At 42.2% G+C, this 20,507-nt stretch overlaps 1 protein-coding gene across 1 annotated transcript in view; it reads left to right on the forward strand.

Moving 5' to 3' along the window:
- The window catches only part of TSHZ2 (teashirt zinc finger homeobox 2), a 130,581-nt gene extending 111,867 nt beyond the window's left edge, over nucleotides 1-18,714 (forward strand). Inside the window, exon 2 of the mRNA XM_084217941.1 lies at nucleotides 15,369-18,714. Within this exon, the coding sequence (XP_084074067.1) occupies nucleotides 15,369-18,439 (3,071 nt within the window). The 3' untranslated portion in view covers nucleotides 18,440-18,714. The remainder of the gene's footprint in view (nucleotides 1-15,368) is intronic.
- Nucleotides 18,715-20,507: the final 1,793 nt, after the last annotated feature.

Raw genomic sequence — 20,507 nt, forward strand, 5'->3', positions numbered from 1 at the left:
CTCTCTCCTTTTCCCCACTCCGCCCCTCCTTTTTTCCCCTCTCCTTCCTTTTTTTGGACAGGAAGACAGCAAAAAATGAAATGTGTAAGTGGCATGGGAGCCTCCACACTTAGCCTTGTCTCGCAGGCTTGAGGGCTGGTGACAGCTTTGGCCGAGTGGCTGATGGCTCCTCCGCGCTGTCCCCTGCCAGCCCTGGCCGCTGCTCCCAGGTCACAACTTCCAGACAATGCCTCCACCTGCTCCCAGCACAAAGCCAGAGAGACTGGCATTAAATAATGAGGTGTCTTTCTTCTTTATCTTGTCGTTTTATTTATTTATTTTGGGGCTCCAAGTGTCGGAACTTGGTAATGGAGGGTTATTAATGAAAAATATACGTTTGGGGTCTATTTGTTTCGATTCTGCAGTGACTTGATGGCAATTTTAGCCCTGAATTATGTATGGCTCTGTTTTGCCTAGGCAAGCTGATACAAACAACAAATATAGTTAGAAAAAGATATATCAGTAAATAAACTGAAAGGTTGTAAAATATGAATGTTTATCATCCAGACGGTGCCGCTTCTCTTCTTTTTTACATGAACTCTACTTGAGATGGTATTTAGGAGCTTGGGACTTCTTCTATTGCAGCAATCTCTGCAGCTTGTCACGAAAACAAATGACACCAGAGGGAACCTTGTCTTACACTGTATTCTTTTGCATGAACCTCCGTCTTCTTAAGGTGCTCATAATTTAAATTTATATCCTGATTTATTGGAAGATAAGATTCTACTCTTCTTCCCTCACAGAGCCGTGCTCCTTTTAGCCCAGGCTCCTTCCCCTTCCCAGGGCACTGCTCACCCAGCTCCAGGCAGGCAGGGAGGGTAGGGCAGCAGGGGAAGGAGGATGGATCCCATTCCATCCCTCTGGAAGGGCACGGGGAGCTGCTCGAGCCCATTCCTGCAGTAAAGGATAACACCTGCCACTGCTTCTGAGCCTTGGCAGCCCTGAATTTGTAAACAGGGACTTTTCTGCATCTTACACAGCACCAGGCTGTGAACTTGGGGGGAAACAAAGGGCAATTCAGTTGTCTGATGGCGTCAGGAGAAACGTGCATCCTCCATCCAGGAGATCAATTCTGGTTTTTAAAGTATCATCCATTGCAAGCATCATGACAAATTAGCACTTGTTTTATTCTGGACTAAAGTCTCATCCCACAGGGATCTCCAAGAATTTCTGCTGCTAAAATATAGCATAGAGGAAATTATAATTTTAGCATCTCTCTGCAGTCTTAATTAAGACTGTTCTTCTGATATAAAGCTGTGGTGTCTAATTACCAGAAAGCTGTCAGAAAGTAACTTTCAAAAAACCTGTGTCAAAAAAGAGTTGGGAAGACTGGAAATATTTATTGAGTTACAATTTTATGGCGCTGGTGGACTTTTTTTCCATCCAACAGACAGCATTACTACTAATTCCTGTTTCTCAGTATTCCACCTCATGAGATAAATCCCAGTTCCAGCCCCTCTTCACCGAACAGTTCCTTTTTGTCCAGGTGACATTTGATAGGTTTTGCTTGAACAAACAGGGGAATGTTTCCTACCATTTTTTATCTTGTACCTCACAAAGTACTTGAAGTTTTCGATTTCAGTGTATTCCACATTACAAAGACCAAATCTGTCACAAATGTGCATTTTTTCCATCAAGAGCAGCAGAACCTCTGCAGTGCAAAACTCCCAGTTAACCTGCAGAGGATCAGGAATCCTCTTGGAGATGCATTCCTGGCTCCTGGGTTTTGTCCTGGAAAAGGCTGATATTCATGACCAAATCTGCTCTTTTGCTTGGCAAGAAGTGGGCAGAGGCTGTGCTGGCTCAGGTGTGCCTGGCAGAGCCCAGGAAGCTCAGCCAGGTGTGGTGACCTCTCCTTAGCCCAGGGACCAGCACTGAGCCCAGGGGTTGGGTTTTGTTCCCAGCTGAAAGTCCCTTTGCTGAGATTTGCATCAGGTGGAAAAAACCCAGCCTAGTAGAGGTAATATGATGAATGCTGACAGGTACATTTGCTACAATTGATTAAACACTTTTGCCATCCTTAGGATTTTCTTTCCCCGCCTGGTGCCTTGCAGAGAGAGAGGTGTGAGTGACTTTGTCACTGACATTAAACACTTGTATGTACTTGGAGCTGCAAAATGTTATCCCCAGAGTTTGTTTACTCGATCTGTATTTCCAATCAGTGCAGAAGGTTTACTAAAGCAGTTCATTACTGATTTATTTATGATGTATTTAGATAGCAAATATGGTTCTGTCAGCAGTTGCTGGCTAAACAGTGTTGACAGACATTAATAGCATATGGTATAGGAATGGAATTATGATCTTTAAGAGTCTTTGTGTCTCAACATACATTTACAGTTTGCATCTTTTCTTAGGTAGAGAGACAGAGAACTTCCAAACAAGAAAACACTGTTTCTTTTTCTTTTTGTAACCTTTGGGGTTTGCTGGTGGTGACATTAAAATCTTCTGTGCCTGTTTAGCTGTTCAATTTAATGGAAGACAAATTCTCCCAAAGGTTTAATTTATTCTCACAAACTGAAATCACTGCATTCTCACCATGGGAAATGGCCTTAATTTTCCCAGCCTTCAGTATACATCAAGCATATAATTCATTTCTCCCCCCTCAATACTTCGCTCATTAGAAAACAAAGTTTTTGATATTTAAATGTTACATGGTTTAAGTTGAGAAGCAGATTTCAGCCCTGTAAAGTGCATTTGCAGACATGATTGCCTCCCTGACAGCAACGGGTTTATGCAGGGTGGAAGAGAAAAACACTTGAATTTTTGACCTTTAATTGTCTGCTTCCTCCAGTGTCGCATATGTCACATTCCCACATCAGCATTTTCACCAGCGTTGAGGAGAAAAGGCAAAAAATGAGGAAGGAAGAGGAGACAGAGGTGAAACAACCTTGGGGCAGTTGATGCTGGTGGAGGAGACTGAATTGTGTTGGGAAGAAGATGAATTTCATATGAGAGGTTGTCTCTGAGTCACATGAGGATGAACAAATTAGGAAATAATATGGGAAATCATCTTATCTTTTTTTTTTTTTAAGATTCATTATAACAGAGGAGGTGAAGTGGGAACTCACTGTTTCATTTCCAAAGTGGTGGGCAACACTTTGCCTTCCACAAATTGGAATTAATGCCTCCCCCCCAACAATCTTTGCAGGAATTAATGGTTGGGCTCAATGACCATAGGTGTCTTTTCCAACCTAGCTGATTCTCTGATTCTGTGATCTGTAGGTGCCCATCAGACCAAAAGAAACAGCACCAGGAACAAGAGAGAGCCAAGAAAAACAAACCATTGAGCCAATTCTTCCTCTCTCTAAATCCTTTTGCTTCAGAAGAGTTAAGCCAGTAAGAAATTCAGCTTCTTGCACATGGAAAAGTTAATATATCCTTAACATCTGAAAAATTATTAGAAATGACACCCTTCAGAGTCAGGCTTCTCTCCTCAGCTGCACAGACCCCAAGAGTTGGTGGAATCAAGCTGCCACTGACACTTTTGGCTGCTTTTCCTCCCAGTGAGTGTTTAAAGACTTGTGTGAAAGGGGCAGAGACTAAAACATAGTAAATTGTTAAATAATGGATTAAAAGCAGTTTGAGTCTTTCTGCAAGTTCTTCCTTTAAACATGTTTTTCTCTGTTTGTGCAACCCACTTCCATTTTGTGAGGGAACCGACTGCATGGAAGGAGCAGTAAAATAAAAATAAAATAAAATTGCAAAATGCTAAAATTCAGATACAGACTGGTCAAATTCCAGCTGTGCATTGGTGGATACAGCAATTAGCCCATGCAGATAAGGGAAACTGCGAGTTGTTCAAGACAAACCTTGTGCAGGTATCGGCTCGGTCTGTGGCAGGCTTTGCCTTCATTTAAATTTTAGATTGATAAACACATTAAAAATGCATTTTTTAAGGTGTTATTGCTGGTAGAAAGAGAAAGAAAAGCAGGCCAAAATGCTTTGAAAGGGAAGTATTGTTTGGATTTGAACCTAGTGGATAAACTGAAAGTGTTTAGACAGTCTGTAATGAAGTGTTGTTGGCCTCTGGTCTGTAATAAATGCTTCAATTTTATAGCTCCAAATCAACTTTACCCATAAAATCCTAAGGGACTTTTTCTACTTAACAAATCAAGTAGGGCTTGGTGTCCGCAGCCAGAGTATCCTCGTGTGTTGTCAAAAAGCTCTGCAGAGCTACTCTAGCACAGCTCCCACTGATAAAACCAGCAGCAAAGCAGAAATCACAAGTTTTGCTTTCACATTATCAGCACTCAGTACAAAACCTGTGCTAGATAAGGTGCAAGAGATTTTTTGTCATGAATAATCAGATTTTTGGTAGCAAATGGATTTTCTTGGTTTGAATCTAAGCCTCAATAAAATGATTGGGTGGGTTTCTTGTTCAGGAAGTCCAGTTAGTGTGTGAGTCTTTTATTGTAATTCTGTGTACTTCCCACTCTATTTCTTATTTCAATTATTGCTTCAGGGGTCTGTTTAAAATCTGAGTGCAGATCCTGTGCCACATTCCCACAGAATGAACACAGTTGGAACATGGATGGAAATGCAAGGTCCAAAATTCCCTGTAATGTTCCTTGTCCCAGCCTCTCCCTGCATCTCTCAGAAAGCAGGCTGGGCTTTCTCTCTAATTCTCTCCAATAATCCTGCTCTGCTCATCCTCCTGGTTCCCAGGAGAATTTTGAGGGAAAACCTTTCAGATTTCTGTGTTGCTGTGGAGGTTAAAGCCCTGCTCACGTTGAAGGGAACCCTCTCAGAGCTCTGCCCTGCACAGCTTTGATTGATTTATTTCCTGCTGCTTGTACTTTCACTGATCACTTTCTTATTACTTTCCCACTTCCATCCATTTCAGCTTTTCCTCCTTTTCCAGCCATTCCTTATGCCACCTGCTCCCACCTGATGGATTGGCTGCTCAAAGTGTTGATCCTGACCTGGCATGGACCCTTCCACAGGAAATCAATGATGCCACACAGACAGAAAATGATGCCCTAATAAACACCCAGGCCCATTTGCTCCTCTGCCCAAGGGCAGACTCCAGGGGTGGGGTCCCAGTTGAATGATGATGAAATGGAGGAGGGAGAAATTAAAATAAAAATGGATAAATTTGCTTTTTGTGTGGATTTAATCACTTGGAAATTCTGCATTTACCCTTGGGATTACTACAACAATAATAAGTGTATTTTAATTCTGTAAACATTTTTAAATAGCCCTTTTTTAATGGCTTTTTTTTTAACATTTGGACTTGCCTGCAGCAGCAATTCATCTTTCAAAGTCAGTATTCTGAGTAATTTGGTAGAGGTCAGATGCCCTCTGCTGCATTTCTTTCCAAGTCTGAGAGGCTCCAGAAAAAAAAAAAAAAGTGGGGCAATTCATAAAGTTTTGTATAAAGTTTTGTTACTCTGCTATAGAGCTGGGTTGTAGAGAGCTGGGTCATAGTTAATCCATCCTTTCAGCTCTCAGGACTTCAGTCTGGATTTTTGATCACTGGAGTGTTTTGTGACCTCCTGCAGGCCTCAGATCCACTTCTGCTGGAAATAATAAATGGCTTTTTTGTACCCTCTGAGGTCCCTCTCTTCAGCAGTGGTGACATCATGGTACCTGTGCTGGAGAAGTTGTTTCTGTCAGTAATGACCTCTCTGATTGCTGGGGTTTTTGCCCATAACTCAGAGTTGTTATTTCTTGCTGAGATTCAGGAAAAGCTGAGCCAGTGCAGCTGCAGCCTCCTGTTGTTGCTGCCTCTTTTTTCATGCTCTGTCCCAAGTGATAAATGTCAGATATCACTTAGGACAGGGCAGGAATGCAGACTGAGACTGGGGTGATTATGATCTGTAAATGATCTGTGCACTGGCCCTGGCTCTCAACCCTTCCTTGGATCATTTGAGACCCAATTTAAAAGAACACAGCTTAATATTTGGGTTTCAGTGATTTTTTTTTTCTTCCCTTGAAATTTCTGTTATTTTATGAATCTTGATAGATACTTGGACACTGTGTTTATTTTCCATATCAGTGGGAAGTTTTTCCTTTTGACATGGATTGATTTGTTTTGCACAAGTTTCTTTGCAGAGTAGAGCCAACAGTACTAATTTTACTACTGAAATTATTAGAATTCTTACTATTAAAAGGTCTTTATATCTGCAAGGAGACTGTGGGGCAGCATCTCAGAATTGGGTGGAAAGAGAGAGGAAAATACTGGAGTGAAAGCAAGGAGATTTTGGGGGAAGGAAGAATTTTATTCCACGTTGGTAGAAGATTTTGGCAGGGCAGTGCTGCTGTTGGAGGCAGCAAATAACAAAAGAGCAAATAAATAAATCAAATCAATAAATGATGAAATAACAGAGGGAATAATAAACACTCAGCGTGTTTACATTGGTATATCAAGAGAGTGATAGGAGCTGATTCACCCTAGTTCCAGGCAAAACCAGTTGCAAGTTTGTGCTCCCAGAGCCACCTGAAGTTGTGCTTCTCAGAGAGAATATTTCAGTCAGGACCTTAAAAGCTTTTCCATTTTGAAAGGGACTTCAAAGGATCACTGATTCTTTTCCCAGTTGCTGCAGCCTTGGCTGGGTTGGCTGCAGCAAGACAGGAGAAGCAGGATCAGACCCTCTGTGTGCCCCTTGCCTGGCAGAGAAATACCCAAATATTGTGGAGGTGAATGGAAATTGTCCATATTTTGTGTTAGATGCTCTTTTGGATGGCTTGTTTAGGTTTCCCTCCTTCTGCAAAGGGGGACAGCAGTGGTGGTGATCCCCCTCTGCCCATGCAGTGCCTGCAGGAGGAGAAGCTTTGCTGCAGTGAAACTCTGTTTGTTACCTGTGGCTCTGCTCTCCCCACAGCCTGGGCTGGGTTCTGGCTCTTGGCTGCTGTGCCTGCACGTCTGAAGGAGATGTTTTGACCTTTCTCATCTCTGACTGGTGTTGCAAAGATGGAATGATGTAGAACAGAGATTTTGTGACAGAGTAATAATAAGAAAGAATCTGACTGCCAGTTGCTCATTACTGGATCTCTTTTAGATGCCAGAACCTTCTATGTTTGCCTTCAAACAACACTGAGCACCTAAATCACCATAGTAAACAGATATAGAAAGAGACAGAAAGGTTAAAAGTGTACTCATAATCTCTTGCTTTTCCTCCTAAACATGTTTGATAGCAATATTGTTTCTTAAAAACAATATGACCTCATTTGTAAAGCAATATTCATGCTAAACTAGTCAGCTGTTAAATATACCCAGCACTGTGCATTATGATGAAGCTAAACCAGAATTTCAATTATTTTCTGGACACATTTAAAATTATAATACTTTACTGGGTTAGTGTTATAGTTCATCCAAATTACTCACAAAGTATCATATCAATCTCTTGCAAGTGCTTATTGCTTACATCTCTGGGAAGTTGGTGGAAGGAAGATGCTGTTGGGGGTAATGACCTTCATGCTGCCTTAGTGCTCTGATGGTGATGTGGCTATAAGTGCAGGCAAGCCTAATGGTCAAAAGTCAATGTTTGCTGGCCATCATATTTGTCACCAAAGAAGCAGAGTACTCATTTGGACCACCACATGCAGCAGGATGTTCCTGGAAGGAAAATAAAGAGGGAAATCAGACACTTGATGATCTGTGTATTCTTCCTTTAACGCCATGATCCTGGCAAGGGAAAAATCACACTTCAAAATTATTTGCAGTTTTTTATTGCCTGGAATGCAAGATCAAAACAAAGCAGGCAAATGAGGAAGACAGATTTCATTACACTCCCACTTTCTACTTATGTACCTTATCTAAAGAGATGTTGAGAGAGAAATGATGCTGCAGCATTTAACCAGCTCTGAGTAACCAGCACGGATTTATGAGTATTACTGGCAAGTCTGGCTTAAGCAGATCTTACTGGAGCTGCACTGGGACTGAATATCCAAAAGCAAAATGCAAAGGCCCACTGCTCTTTAGACAAATGTTATAGTAGTATGATTTTAAAACTTATTAAATCTTATTAAAACTAATATTAATATTTTCTGAAATAATGTCAGATAGAAGGTTCTGGGCAATGCTTTATTGCAAGGGGTTTGTCTATTTGCAGCAACTTCAGCTGGGCAGGAATTCTGAGCTTTAATAAAACATGGGGGAAGTGCTGCTGGCTCCATCTCTAACCATCACTGGATCACCATGCTGAGTCCTCAGGAAACTCTGGATTTTCTGTAATACTTACTGCTCTTACCCCAAAAGGGACAAACATTTAGGAGCTCTCTTGAACTGGGTGGTAACTTCTCCATGAGCTTGAGTACTCTGTTGGATTTAGCCAGGCTGATCTGTTTTGGGTTGGACTGACCAAGAAATAATCAGCCTTTTCACAACAGTAATCAGATAATTTGTCTCTCCATCACACTATTGATCAGTTATTAACAGAAACAGCCATTTCCCAACCTAAACAGCCAAACCCAGCTGTGTGAAGGGCTGGTTCTGCAAGCCCTTTGCACACTGAGTATAGCCATGAAAAGGAACATAATTCTCTTCTTAGACTAAACCTTGGATCTGTTTTTAGACTAAACCTTGTGCTTTCAGGGCTGAATTCTCCTCTCTGCCCAAGAGCCTCTCCAGGGGAAGTGTTGGTCGTTGATCTCTCAGGGTTTATTGCATGTCCTGTGTCCTCCTCCACCTGCTCCAAGTCAGGCCCAGCTCTTCTCAAGGAGAACGTGCCATCCATGAGATAAGCCATGGATTCAATAGAAACAAGCCAAAGATTTATTTGTTCTTTTAGGATAACAAACAAGTGTCCATAAACATAATCCTCATCTTCTTTCTATTTATAATTGTAGTTAATATAAATGTACTTCATTACTGGAGAGCAGTCTTCACGGCCATACAATAGCAAACAAATTCTTCAGAAGCATCTTTAATTATTCATTTGGCTGCACTATATTTTATGCTACTTTTCATAAATGTTAATCTTTATTATTGCCCTACCAGGAAAAAAAAGAAAGGAGGAAAGAAATACCTGTTATTAAATGACCTATCAGGCTGACATGGATAAATGTTGGTAGCTATTTAATTGTTTCCCATCTGCAGTTTTATACAGTTTCTATCAAACTGAAGGGTAATTTTTTTAGTAGCTGCTTATTTTAAATGTACAAAACCCTTGTGTGTAATTCCATTAGCTGCCCTACAGCATTGCAATCTACAGTTTCCCTGAGGCTGTTGTGAAATATTGATGAAATCCTTGCTTTTGTGGCTTCCTCTGATACACTAAACATTTGTCTGATGTTAGTTGAACTTGAATGGATCTGTTCAGAGTTATATCAGTAGTGACTTCAAAGGCTGTAAGGCTGTTACAGTTTTTTTTACAAACTGAAGTTTCAAAGCCTTACCATGTGGTACTTTAAAAAAACAAAGTTCATATCAAATGAACCAAAGTGTTAGCAATACACTGGTAAGACTCATTACAATTTCAATTTCTATAGATATATATTTTTTTGTGATTCTGATTGGTAGCTCATGCCAATGAAAGAAATTTAGATTGGTACTTAGGGCAACCCAGGATAATGAAAGAGGGAAAACATAATTTGAAAGTTGGATTTTAAATGAAGTAATCTATAAATTTACAAAGCCACTCTGCTGTTTTCTGCAACAATAAATAAGACAAGAGAAAACAGAAGAAAGGAAAAAGAAACAAAAGTTTCAGACTTCTCTTTTCATCAGCAAAGTGATTTACAGTGGTGCAATTAAAGTGACTAATAAGGAAAACACATTTGCTGCTACTGTATGCCTTGAATTTTTCAGGCCATGTTGCATCTTGGAGAGCAGCCTTTGTGCCTGCACCAGGAACTGAGTGGAGCTCACTGTTGATGGGGACATGTGGCTGAGTGACATCTGCCCCAAAACTCACCTGGGGGTGTGTGGCTGTGTGACAAACCTCACCTGGGGATGTGTGGCTGTGTGACACCTGCCCCAGACCTCACCTGGGGACGTGTGGCTGTGTGACAAACCTCACCTGGGGATGTGTGGCTGTGTGACAAACCTCACCTGGGGATGTGTGGCTGTGTGACACCTACCCCAGACCTCACCTGCTGAGGCCAGGACAGGAGTGTGCTGTGAGGGAGGGCAGTAGGGGTGGTTGGAGCAAGGAGGAGGTTGAGATCTTTGCAGTTACAACATTCTGTAGGAGCATCTTAGTTGGAAATACAATCTGGGGGTCACCAAACACCCTCAGCTGCTTGTGAAAATGGCATTATCAGTTCCAGGAGTTTGTAGAAAATAACAAATATTTTTAACAAAAGGCAAATGATGACACTCAGAGCCCTTGTGTGAGGAACTGGAGTTCCTGGCCCCAACCATGGTGGAATCCTTTCCTGCAGCAGCCAGGACCTGGCATGGAATGGATTCAAACTGGCTGAAAGAATGCCTTGCTGCTTTTTATTCAGTAACTGCCCATGCAAACAATGCTATCCTTAAAGAAAAACCTCCACAATAATTCCTTCTTTCCTCTGCCCTCAGCTCAGCAGCTCCCATCAGCTCAGCACTCTTTTTGCTTGTGTTGGTTTTTTTCTGTTTTATTATTGTTTTTGAGTTTATGGGTCGCTCACAAGCAGTTCCCTCCAGCCACTGATCATTTGGCTCATAACTGTGCAGGATGAAGTGCAAAGGACATAATCTGTTCTGGTTTTGCTGCTAAGAGCCCACTGAAACTCGGGGGTATTTTGCTTTCTTAACCAGTAGGAAATTGGATATTTAATAGAAAACTGTATAATACAACTCTAATTAAAGAACAACAAAATGAAAGCCCCAAATTGCTTCATTTCAACATTGTATATAAATAATAGTTATGGCTTCGTGGAATTGCCTTTGTGTGTTAGAATTCAGTCAGTGTGGAAGCCACTCTTTTCCTTGCTCCCGCAGAAGCTGCTCCTGTCCTCCTGCAGAGGATGGTGGTGGGTGTTCCTTCTCCTACTCTGCAAGAGGCAGGAATTCATGCCTTGGTATCAGCTGCTGTAACTACTTGAAAAATAAATTTCTAGGGGAAAAAACCCCCTCGAAGGAATATTGGGAAAAATCCCTCCTTTGAGGTGCCAAGTTGTTTTGGGCACAAAATTCATCACCATGGTGGTGATCCACGCTGAGCCACTGCAAACTGAGAGTGGGTGTGATGATAAATAGTAACAGCAACAAAAACTGCAAAAAATGCCCTGTTATCCAAATTAATGAACTGGCCTCCCAGCAAAGAGGCAACTGAGCATCTTCAGCCTTTTCTGAGGACATCCAAAACCTTCCTCAGGCTGCAGCTGGCTTTGGAACTAAAACTCAAAACCAGGACTTTCAGGCCAGGTGACAGAGATGTCCCTTTGTCCCTTCCATCCATCATTCAGAGCCAGGTGCTCTCTCTGCCACATTCAGGAATCTTTCCCTGTTTTCTTTCCACCTTGGAGAACTTAACAGGAAGTTATTTCCATAATACAGAAATTTTGAAAATAGCCTTAAAAACTCTGAAATTCTACAATTCACTCCTTTATGACAAATTTAATATTTTGAGAGTTTTTTCCATGGAATTCCATTGCTTTTCTAAAGTGTTCCATTGGTTTTAATCCCATTAAATTCCAAAATGTCTTTGATAAAGAGTTATGCAATGGAGTAGGGAACTATTTTTCCCCCAGCTGCCAATTTCTCTCTTCAGCTGATTTTCAGATGGCATGAAACTGTAGCTCTGAACTCCTACAAAGAGCCAGGTTAAGATTTGTCTGTGGGTGCTTAATGCAGTTCGACATCTTGGAGAAGGAGGAATGAGAAGTGGTCATTATCCATTATCTGCTTGGAACCTTTCAGAGAAAGAAACAGCTTCTGCCAAACACAAAAAGATGTTTGAGCTGAAGCCAGACAAGGAGGAAACAAGATCACCTTCTAGCACTGTGAGATTGCTTTCCTGATGATGTTGTTTCAAGGGAAACTGGAATGTGTATGGCTGAAGAAGTGCAGGTGGTGCCATGGGTTTTACGTGGATTAGCAGAGTTGTTCTGGACAATGATTCACTGTCCCTTCTCTTGGCAGAAAATAAATTTTCCAGACTTGGAAAGAAACATGTATATATATGTATATGTATTTTAATAAATGTTTCTCTACATGGAAAAAGAGCAAATTTGAGTAAAAATAGTATCCACTGGTGGAAAAGTTAACAGTCAGAATGAACACTTTTGACAAAAAGCTGTATTGACAGTCCACAATTCATGTCAGGATTGATGGATAACGTGGTGCCACTCCCAGGGTAGTCCTGGATGTCAGTGCTGGATTCAGCCCCCTGGGAGCCTGGCTTGGTGCTGTCTGCAGGAAAAGGTCCCAGCTCCAAGGGCATGGGTGCGGGTTAAGACCCAGTTTTTGCAGGTATATTAACTAGACCTGGTTTATTTTAGCTCCTCTGTGGAAATATTCCAGAAATAGCTGAGAAAATGTCCTTTTTGAAGAATGAAGAACCAGCTGTTTATTGCAGCTCTCATCCTAGAGAAGCAGGTTTCTGAGATTGCCATGAATCCAGTCACAAACATACAGAGAGGAATTAAGAAACCAAATAATTTGGAATTTTCTTTGTGATTACTATCCATATAATAATATTATCCTTACTGATGGCATGATTTTGACATATCCTGTCTTGAGGTCATTCAGCACTAAATCAAAGACTGATTTCCATTTAGGAAGCCAAAAATTGCTTCCATTCAATGCTTTGAAGCTCCTGAGTTTTGTCAATTCTTAATGATAGTGATATTTCAGTTTCCCACTTCTTCAGGACTGCACTTTTCCCATCTTACATTTGCCTGAGCCTGTTTAATTTGGGTGGGAAAAATTCTCATCTAGAAAAGGGAGGAAGCATTCATCCAGTTACTGAGTTTGGATTTCTTTCATATTATTTCTTCCCTGTAACACAGTTACACATGAGGATCTCAGAGGTTTGGAATGTCAGAATAAGCCTGGGGGAGAACTGGTGGGAAGAGAACAGGTCACTCAACAATTTATTACATGGACATCAGTGTGACGTGCAAAATTTATGCTACTTATTACAGACTCTGCATTTAAAGCATGTGGGTGTACAGATATAAGGCACTCTTTACTTCTAAAATAAATAATGCAAAGTCCACTTAAATTAATGTTATTTCTGTTAACCAGCTACATCCCTTCATGTCCAATGAAATCTTACTAAAAAGCCGTGTTGGAAGAACACGAGCATCTCTTGTACCCGAGGTTGTCTTGCAGAACTGGTCTCCACTGTCCTTAAAATGCCCCCAGCAATTTAAATCATTTACATAAACAGAAATGCTTTTACAAGGGAGGATACTGAAATGTGTTTTTAAAGCTGCCCAAACCCCTAAACCATTAAAACAGATGTGACTGAAGGTTTTGTGAAATTTTGATGGTGCTTTCTGCACAGAGTCACAGAATCCAGTGCCACCCCTGCCATGAGTGACACTTTCCACTTTCCCAGGCTGCTCCCAGCCCCATCCAGCCTGGCCTTGGGCACTGCCAGGGATCCAGGGGCAGCCACAGCTGCTCTGGGCACCCTGTGCCAGGGCCTGCCCACCCTCACAGGGCAGAATTTCCTCCATATATCTAATCTAAACCTCTTCTCTGTCAGTTTGAAGCCATTCCTCCTTGTGTGTCACTACAGTTCCTGATGGAGAGTCCCTCTCTGCCTTCCCTGTAGACCCTCTGGAGATACTGGAACTGGTTACTTCTCCCACTTACATGAGATTGTGTCAGTATCTTACAAAGACACCAAAAAAAAGGAGATTTCTCAGCACAAGTTACTCTTCTGTAAAGGTTATAGTAAACATGTCAATGCCTAATTAAGCAGCAAATTTTATCCATATTGTGGGGGATGTGCAGCTGTCTGGTACTTCTGCTTTTCCTAGAGAAGGACAAAGGATCTTGTGAGGAATAAATTGCTGTATGGGCCTTCCAACGGAAAACTGAACTGCTGGAGAAAAATGGGTTAATGACACTCAAAGAATTGGTTCTGTAATGAAGAATCCAATTTGCAGTGACCCAGAGCTATGGGGCTGCTCTTTGTTGTGTGTTTTGTCTGATTCCCTCCTTGGATCCCCTCCTTGTTTTTGTTGTGTGCTGTGCCTGGCACTGGGACATGTCCTGGAGAGGAGCTGTGTGTCACAGGGTCACTGCTCCTCCCCTGGGGACCTTCTGCCACCTCCATGTCCCTGCCTTCTCCAGCTCTAAACCTGTGTGACCTGTGCAGCTCCTAACTCATGGCAAGGGGGTGGGAAAGATGACACATGGATTTCTTAGCTGCCATCACAGAGAGAGCCATCATTTCCCTCTTCTTGTGCTGCAGCTTCATCCAGGGAATGGTTCCTCCGGTTCTGGTTCATCTCTTTGGCCTGATGGCAAATGTGTGGGAAGGGGTCAGATCATGCAGATAGATTGGAGAATGAAGGCTTTCAGATGGTCACCAGAAAGGTGGAACATTTTTCTCTGGATTTGCTAGACGGATATCTTTGGGGCAGGAGTACCAAATTTAAAGGAGCAAAGTGAGCCAGGTTCTTAAAGAGCCATAAAACAAATTTCAGATAAAGGGAAGGAATTGGATTCTAAATAAATATACTATTCCAGAATCAAGTTCATCTTAGTAATCAAAGAGTTAATTTGCCAAATGAAATCCTTCTGGATTTGTTCTACTTTTGCAGTCTAACAATCACCTTCGGTCTGCCTTTGTCAAATCTTCTGTAACTTCCAAGGGTTCTTGCCCTGAAATTTATGGATTTTATTGCAGCACAATTTCCTTTTATGGTACACAGTACATTACTTTTATAAACAAAAGGGTTTCACTTATGCCTATTAACACTTTCAGATGTTGTATTTTGACACATAAATTATTTGTGTACATCCTAAAGTGCATTTTTAGGTGATCAAGTGGCAAAAGGTTACTGTACCTAGATGATGCTCTGAACTAGGAAGATTATGGCACTTATTTTTCTTCTCTTCCCTGCAAATTCAACCCCTTCTCTCACTGAGGCTAAAAACAATTTCATAGAATTGAAGCTTTTAGTATAAACTTTAAATTCTTACATACGAATTTTCCAACTGTCCCATTACAGGACAGTTAGAATTATACTCCCATGACAGGAAAATTATTAACTCGGGATCTCTGGCAGTTATAAAGAATTATGATCATCTGCCAACAAAATGCAGCAACCTTCACAAAAAAGAGACATCATTTGGCTTTTTTTCACTTCCAGAACTAACAGAAAATATAGTTATAGATTAAAACAAAATCCAGTAAAGAAAATGCATAGTGAAAGCAGAAAAATGGAACTGTAACATTCTCCTTTAACAGGTTATTTCATATATTGACATTACATTTCAGGTTATGTCCAAGAGGAAGATTTAAAGGAAGAGGAAGACATAAAGGAGGAGGAAGAAGATGACGATGACAACAACTCCACTGCTCAGCTGCAGAGCAGCAATGACACTGGCACGGATGAGGAGCACGAAGTGGGTCCTGAGCAGAAAGGGAACTTCAGTTTCCAGAATTCCCCTGTCAGTCACATATCCAACCAGGACGCGGAGAACGAATCGCTACTGAGTGACAGTAGTGACCATGTGGCAGATATCAAAAACATCTGCTCCAGGGAGCCCCAGGACCCCAAAAGCAGCGCCCACCCCAAAGCCCAGAGCGAAGCACATGATTGCATGGATAAAATGACAGCAGTCTATGCCAACATCCTGTCGGACTCTTACTGGACAGGCTTGGGGCTGGGTTTCAAGTTGTCCAACTCTGAAAAGAGGAGTTGCGACAACAGGAACGGAGGGAACAAAGCTGACTTCGATTGGCACCAAGACGCGCTGTCTAAAAGCTTGCAGCAGAATTTACCTTCCAGGCCTGTCTCCAAGCCCAACCTGTTCAGCTCGGTGCAGCTCTACAGGCAGAGCAGCAAAATGTGCGGGACTGTGTTCACGGGCGCCAGCCGGTTCCGCTGCCGGCAGTGCAGCGCTGCCTACGACACCTTGGTAGAGCTCACGGTCCACATGAACGAGACAGGCCACTACCAGGATGACAACCACAAAAAGGACAAGCACAGACCTACCAGCTACTCCAAGCCCCGGAAAAGGGCGTTCCAGGACATGGACAAGGAAGATGCACAAAAAGTTCTGAAGTGTATGTTCTGTGGTGACTCTTTTGATTCCCTTCAAGATCTGAGTGTTCATATGATAAAAACAAAACATTACCAAAAAGTGCCTTTGAAGGAGCCGGTACCAACCATTTCTTCAAAAATGGTCACTCCAGCCAAGAAACGTGTGTTTGATGTGAACAGGCCTTGCTCCCCCGACTCCACGACAGGGTCTTTCTCAGACACCTTCTCTCCCCAGAAGAATGCGAACCTGCAGCTCTCCTCCAACAACCGCTACGGGTACCAGAATGGGGCCAGCTACACCTGGCAGTTCGAGGCCTGCAAATCCCAGATTTTGAAGTGTATGGAATGTGGAAGCTCCCACGACACCTTGCAGCAGCTCACAACCCACATGATGGTCACTGGCCATTTCTTGAAAGTCACAAGTTCAGCTTCAAAGAAAGGAAAGCAACTTGTTCTGGATCCTTTAGCTGTGGAAAAAATGCAATCGCTGTCTGAAGCACCAGCCAGTGACAGCCCCGTTTCCAAATCAACCAGTAAATCATCTGCAGAATGCATAGGTCCTGCCTCTGAACTTAAAAAAGAAAGTAAAAAAGATAAAGCTGATGATGCAAGTAAAGATGAGAAAGCAATGAAAACTGAGGAGTACGAAGACACTCTTCAGAAACCCCTGGATCCCACAATGAAATACCAGTACCTCCGAGAAGAAGATTTAGAAGATGGTTCAAAGGGTGGTGGGGACATTTTAAAGTCCTTGGAGAACACTGTCACGACAGCCATCAATAAAGCTCAGAACGGAGCTCCCAGCTGGAGCGCATATCCCAGCATCCACGCAGCTTACCAGCTCTCCGAGGCAGCCAAGCCGTCCTTGCCTGTGGGATCCCAGGTGCTCCAGATCAGGCCAACCATGACCAATAAACTGAGGCCAATAGCGCCCAAGTGGAAGGTGATGCCTCTGGTCCCTATCTCAGCAAACGTGAGCCAGTGCACTCAAGTGAAGAAGGAGGCTGAGGACAAGGAGGAGATACATAAGGACTATGCTAAGGAGAGTGTCCAGGCTGAGCCGGCCTCACTCAGCCAGAGTGAGAGGGAACCTCTCCTCAAAGCTGAAGCCTCTGTGGAGCCAAAAAAGACAGAACCGTGTCCCTTGAAAGAAGAAGACAAAATTAAAGAGGACAGTGGAAAAGAAAAGCCAGTCCTCAAGGAGCCACCAGCAGCTTCTCTCAGTAATGGTTGTGCTGCTGCCAACCATTCCTCGGAGCTGCCCTGCGTGAACCCCCTGAGCGCCCTGCAGTCCGTCCTGAACAATCACCTGGGCAAAGCCACTGAGTCCTTACAGCCTCAATCCAACTGCAGCCCCAGCTCTAGCACAATTTCCATGTTCCACAAACCCAATCTAAACATGATGGAGAAGCCAGTTTTATCTCCTGCTCCAACACCACCAAAGCCTGCAAGCGTATCCAGGCACTACTTATTTGAAAACAATGATCAGCCTATTGACCTGACCAAATCCAAAGGCAAGAAAGCTGAGTCAGCTCAAGCACAATCTTGTACTTCTCCGCCTCAAAAGCACGCTCTGTCTGACATCGCCGACATGGTCAAAGTTCTTCCCAAAGCTACCACACCAAAACCTGCTGCATCCTCAAGGATCCCGTCCATGAAGTTGGAAATAGATGTCCGACGCTTCGAGGATGTCTCCACGGAAGTCTCCACCCTGCATAAAAGGAAGGGCAGGCAGTCAAACTGGAACCCTCAGCATCTGCTCATTTTGCAAGCTCAGTTTGCTTCCAGCCTCTTCCAGACATCTGAAGGTAAATATTTATTATCAGATCTAGGCCCACAAGAGCGCATGCAGATTTCCAAATTCACTGGACTGTCGATGACCACCATCAGCCACTGGTTGGCAAATGTCAAGTATCAACTTAGGAAAACCGGAGGAACAAAGTTTTTGAAAAACATGGACAAAGGACATCCAGTCTTTTATTGCAGCGACTGTGCATCTCAGTTCCGAACCCCCTCTACTTACATTAGCCACTTAGAATCCCACCTAGGTTTCCAAATGAAAGACATGAACAGGCTGGCTGTGGAGCAGCAAACCAAGGTAGAGCAAGAAATCTCCAGAGTTTCAGTTCAAAGATCTCCTGAAACAATAGCTGGAGAAGAGGACACAGACTCTAAGTTCAAATGTAAGTTGTGCTGTCGGACATTTGCGAGCAAACATGCAGTAAAACTTCATCTAAGCAAAACACACAGCAAGTCACCAGAACACCATTCACAATTTGTAGCAGAAGTGGATGAAGAATAACTCTTAAGGTATGCATGCTCTATAGTGAGTTTTCATTTCAGCATTTCCAGGAGGCTCTGTCAGGCTCCGTGCTTTGGTAAAAGTAGGAAAACAGTATAAAATGCATCGTGTATGCTGCGCCGCTCCTCCCTCGCATGTACACATCCATTTTATAACGTTTTCAGGAAGAGAGCTTGGTCAATGCAAACCCACACTGCCCTAGAGAGAAATGTTGCTGCTCGTTATTTGCAAAATAGCTGTTTGCCCATTTCTCTTTTGTTCCTAAGAATAAATCATTTCACATCCACTGCACTTCGGTGTGGAATGCAAGAACTAAGTGCTGCTCTTTGCAGTGAGAATGGAAAAAAGCAGATAAAGAGCACTGAAACCCAAAAGGTTATTACCTCACTCAGTGCTAGCACACCAATAAATCTGATTTGAATGGGGAAAAAGAAGAAAATTCAAAAGTCAAATTAGCAAAATCTCAATTATTCTGAGTTTCTCATAATCTCAAACACAGCCTCGAGAATCTACAAATAACTCGGAAAAGTTCCTATCTAGAAGTTCAGTTATTCTTCTGTTGATATTTGGATGTTCAGTTTTGTAAAATATTTTAATATTTTACACTTACTTAAACACTTGCTACTGTGAGTGGCCTTTTTTGTCACATCATTTTAACCTCTCTCTCCATCATTCCTTTTTTAATCTTTAAGATGTTTGATTATATTTTGCTTCGCGTTGGTGGAAGTCAATCCATAAACATCACTGACTTCGTGCAAGTTCTCGTATAACCTGGGGGAGTTACTGCTTAATTGAGATTTTTTACAAGCTTAATATTTCCAAGACCTGTTAGTAGGATACTGCTGCGTTAGTGTTGCTATTTTTTTGCTGCAAGATACACCAGTTGCCACAACCAATGTTTATAACATGTAATGTAATATTCAGATGCCACACCATTTTTGCATTTTTAATTTTACTTGATTCACAAACTTGAATATTCTTGATTGAAATAAATATGCAGAACATCAACTAAAAGTCCAAATAGAAGTTTTTTGTTCTAACCAGATTTTTTTTCAGGAGGGCTCTGTTTAGTTGTTCCCAGCAATTCCTCCAGCAGACTCAGGCTCTGCTTGTGTTCACAGAACAACCATGTGCAGATCCAGGTTTTTTCCAAGGTGTTCGTTACTTGAATAACATTCAGAAAATGAATTTGTCAGATGGTGAAAATTAAAGATGTGCTGTGAGTTGTCACTGATGCCACCTGGCTTTGTGGCCATCCTCTGGCTGATTGAGAGAACGGGGCTCAGTCCCCATTTGGGGGAAGATTTCCCGTTTGTTTGCTGCAAATATTCATGTTCTAGGAAACACTTTCTGCTGCCAAAGACAGCACGAGGGCTCTGTGTCACTTAAGCTCCATTAAAAATGCTACTTTTGAATAATTTAAACCACTGATCAAGGGGTTACTTTGGGCTGGTACTGTAAGCTATTGCCATGGAGTATAATGTCAGCGTTCAAGTGCAGTAAGATTTAAGTTTTGCATACATCTTGTACGTGCTGTCTGCATTGGAGGAGATTTATGCTTCCTGCATATTTTAGCCAGCAAAATTCCATCTCACTCCTAAGGGGTTTGTTTTCTAAATAGGGCTAATACCCTAAGTGCCCTATTTGGGCACTTTAACCCAACATTAGAATGTTGCTTGTTTACCTGGCCACTCCAAATCAACACCCCCGAGGGACTGGGTAGGGATAAACATCCCATACTTTGTTTCCTTCCCCACCACTTAATGATTATTAAGACTCTGCCATTCATAGTTTTCACACAAGAGATATCAGAGCAAACCAATAATTTGGGGACTATCAAACAAAAGCTATCTGCCAGATATATTAATACAACAGTTATTTTGGCACATTCATGGCTTAATGTGTGACAAATGTTTCAGATTTGGTCTTGAAAGCACCGTGTTATTACTCAGAGGCAAACCAAACACCCACCTTTGTAAACACGTTACTGTTGCTGAGGATTGGAGGAACAAATACAAAAGGGGAGAAAAAAAATCTCCAAGGGGAAAAAAAAAAGTGGTTTCTGCAT

The sequence above is a fragment of the Fringilla coelebs genome (genome assembly GCF_963513975.1).
Source record: "Fringilla coelebs genome assembly, chromosome: 18".
In the NCBI taxonomy this organism is placed as follows: Eukaryota; Metazoa; Chordata; class Aves; order Passeriformes; family Fringillidae; genus Fringilla; species Fringilla coelebs.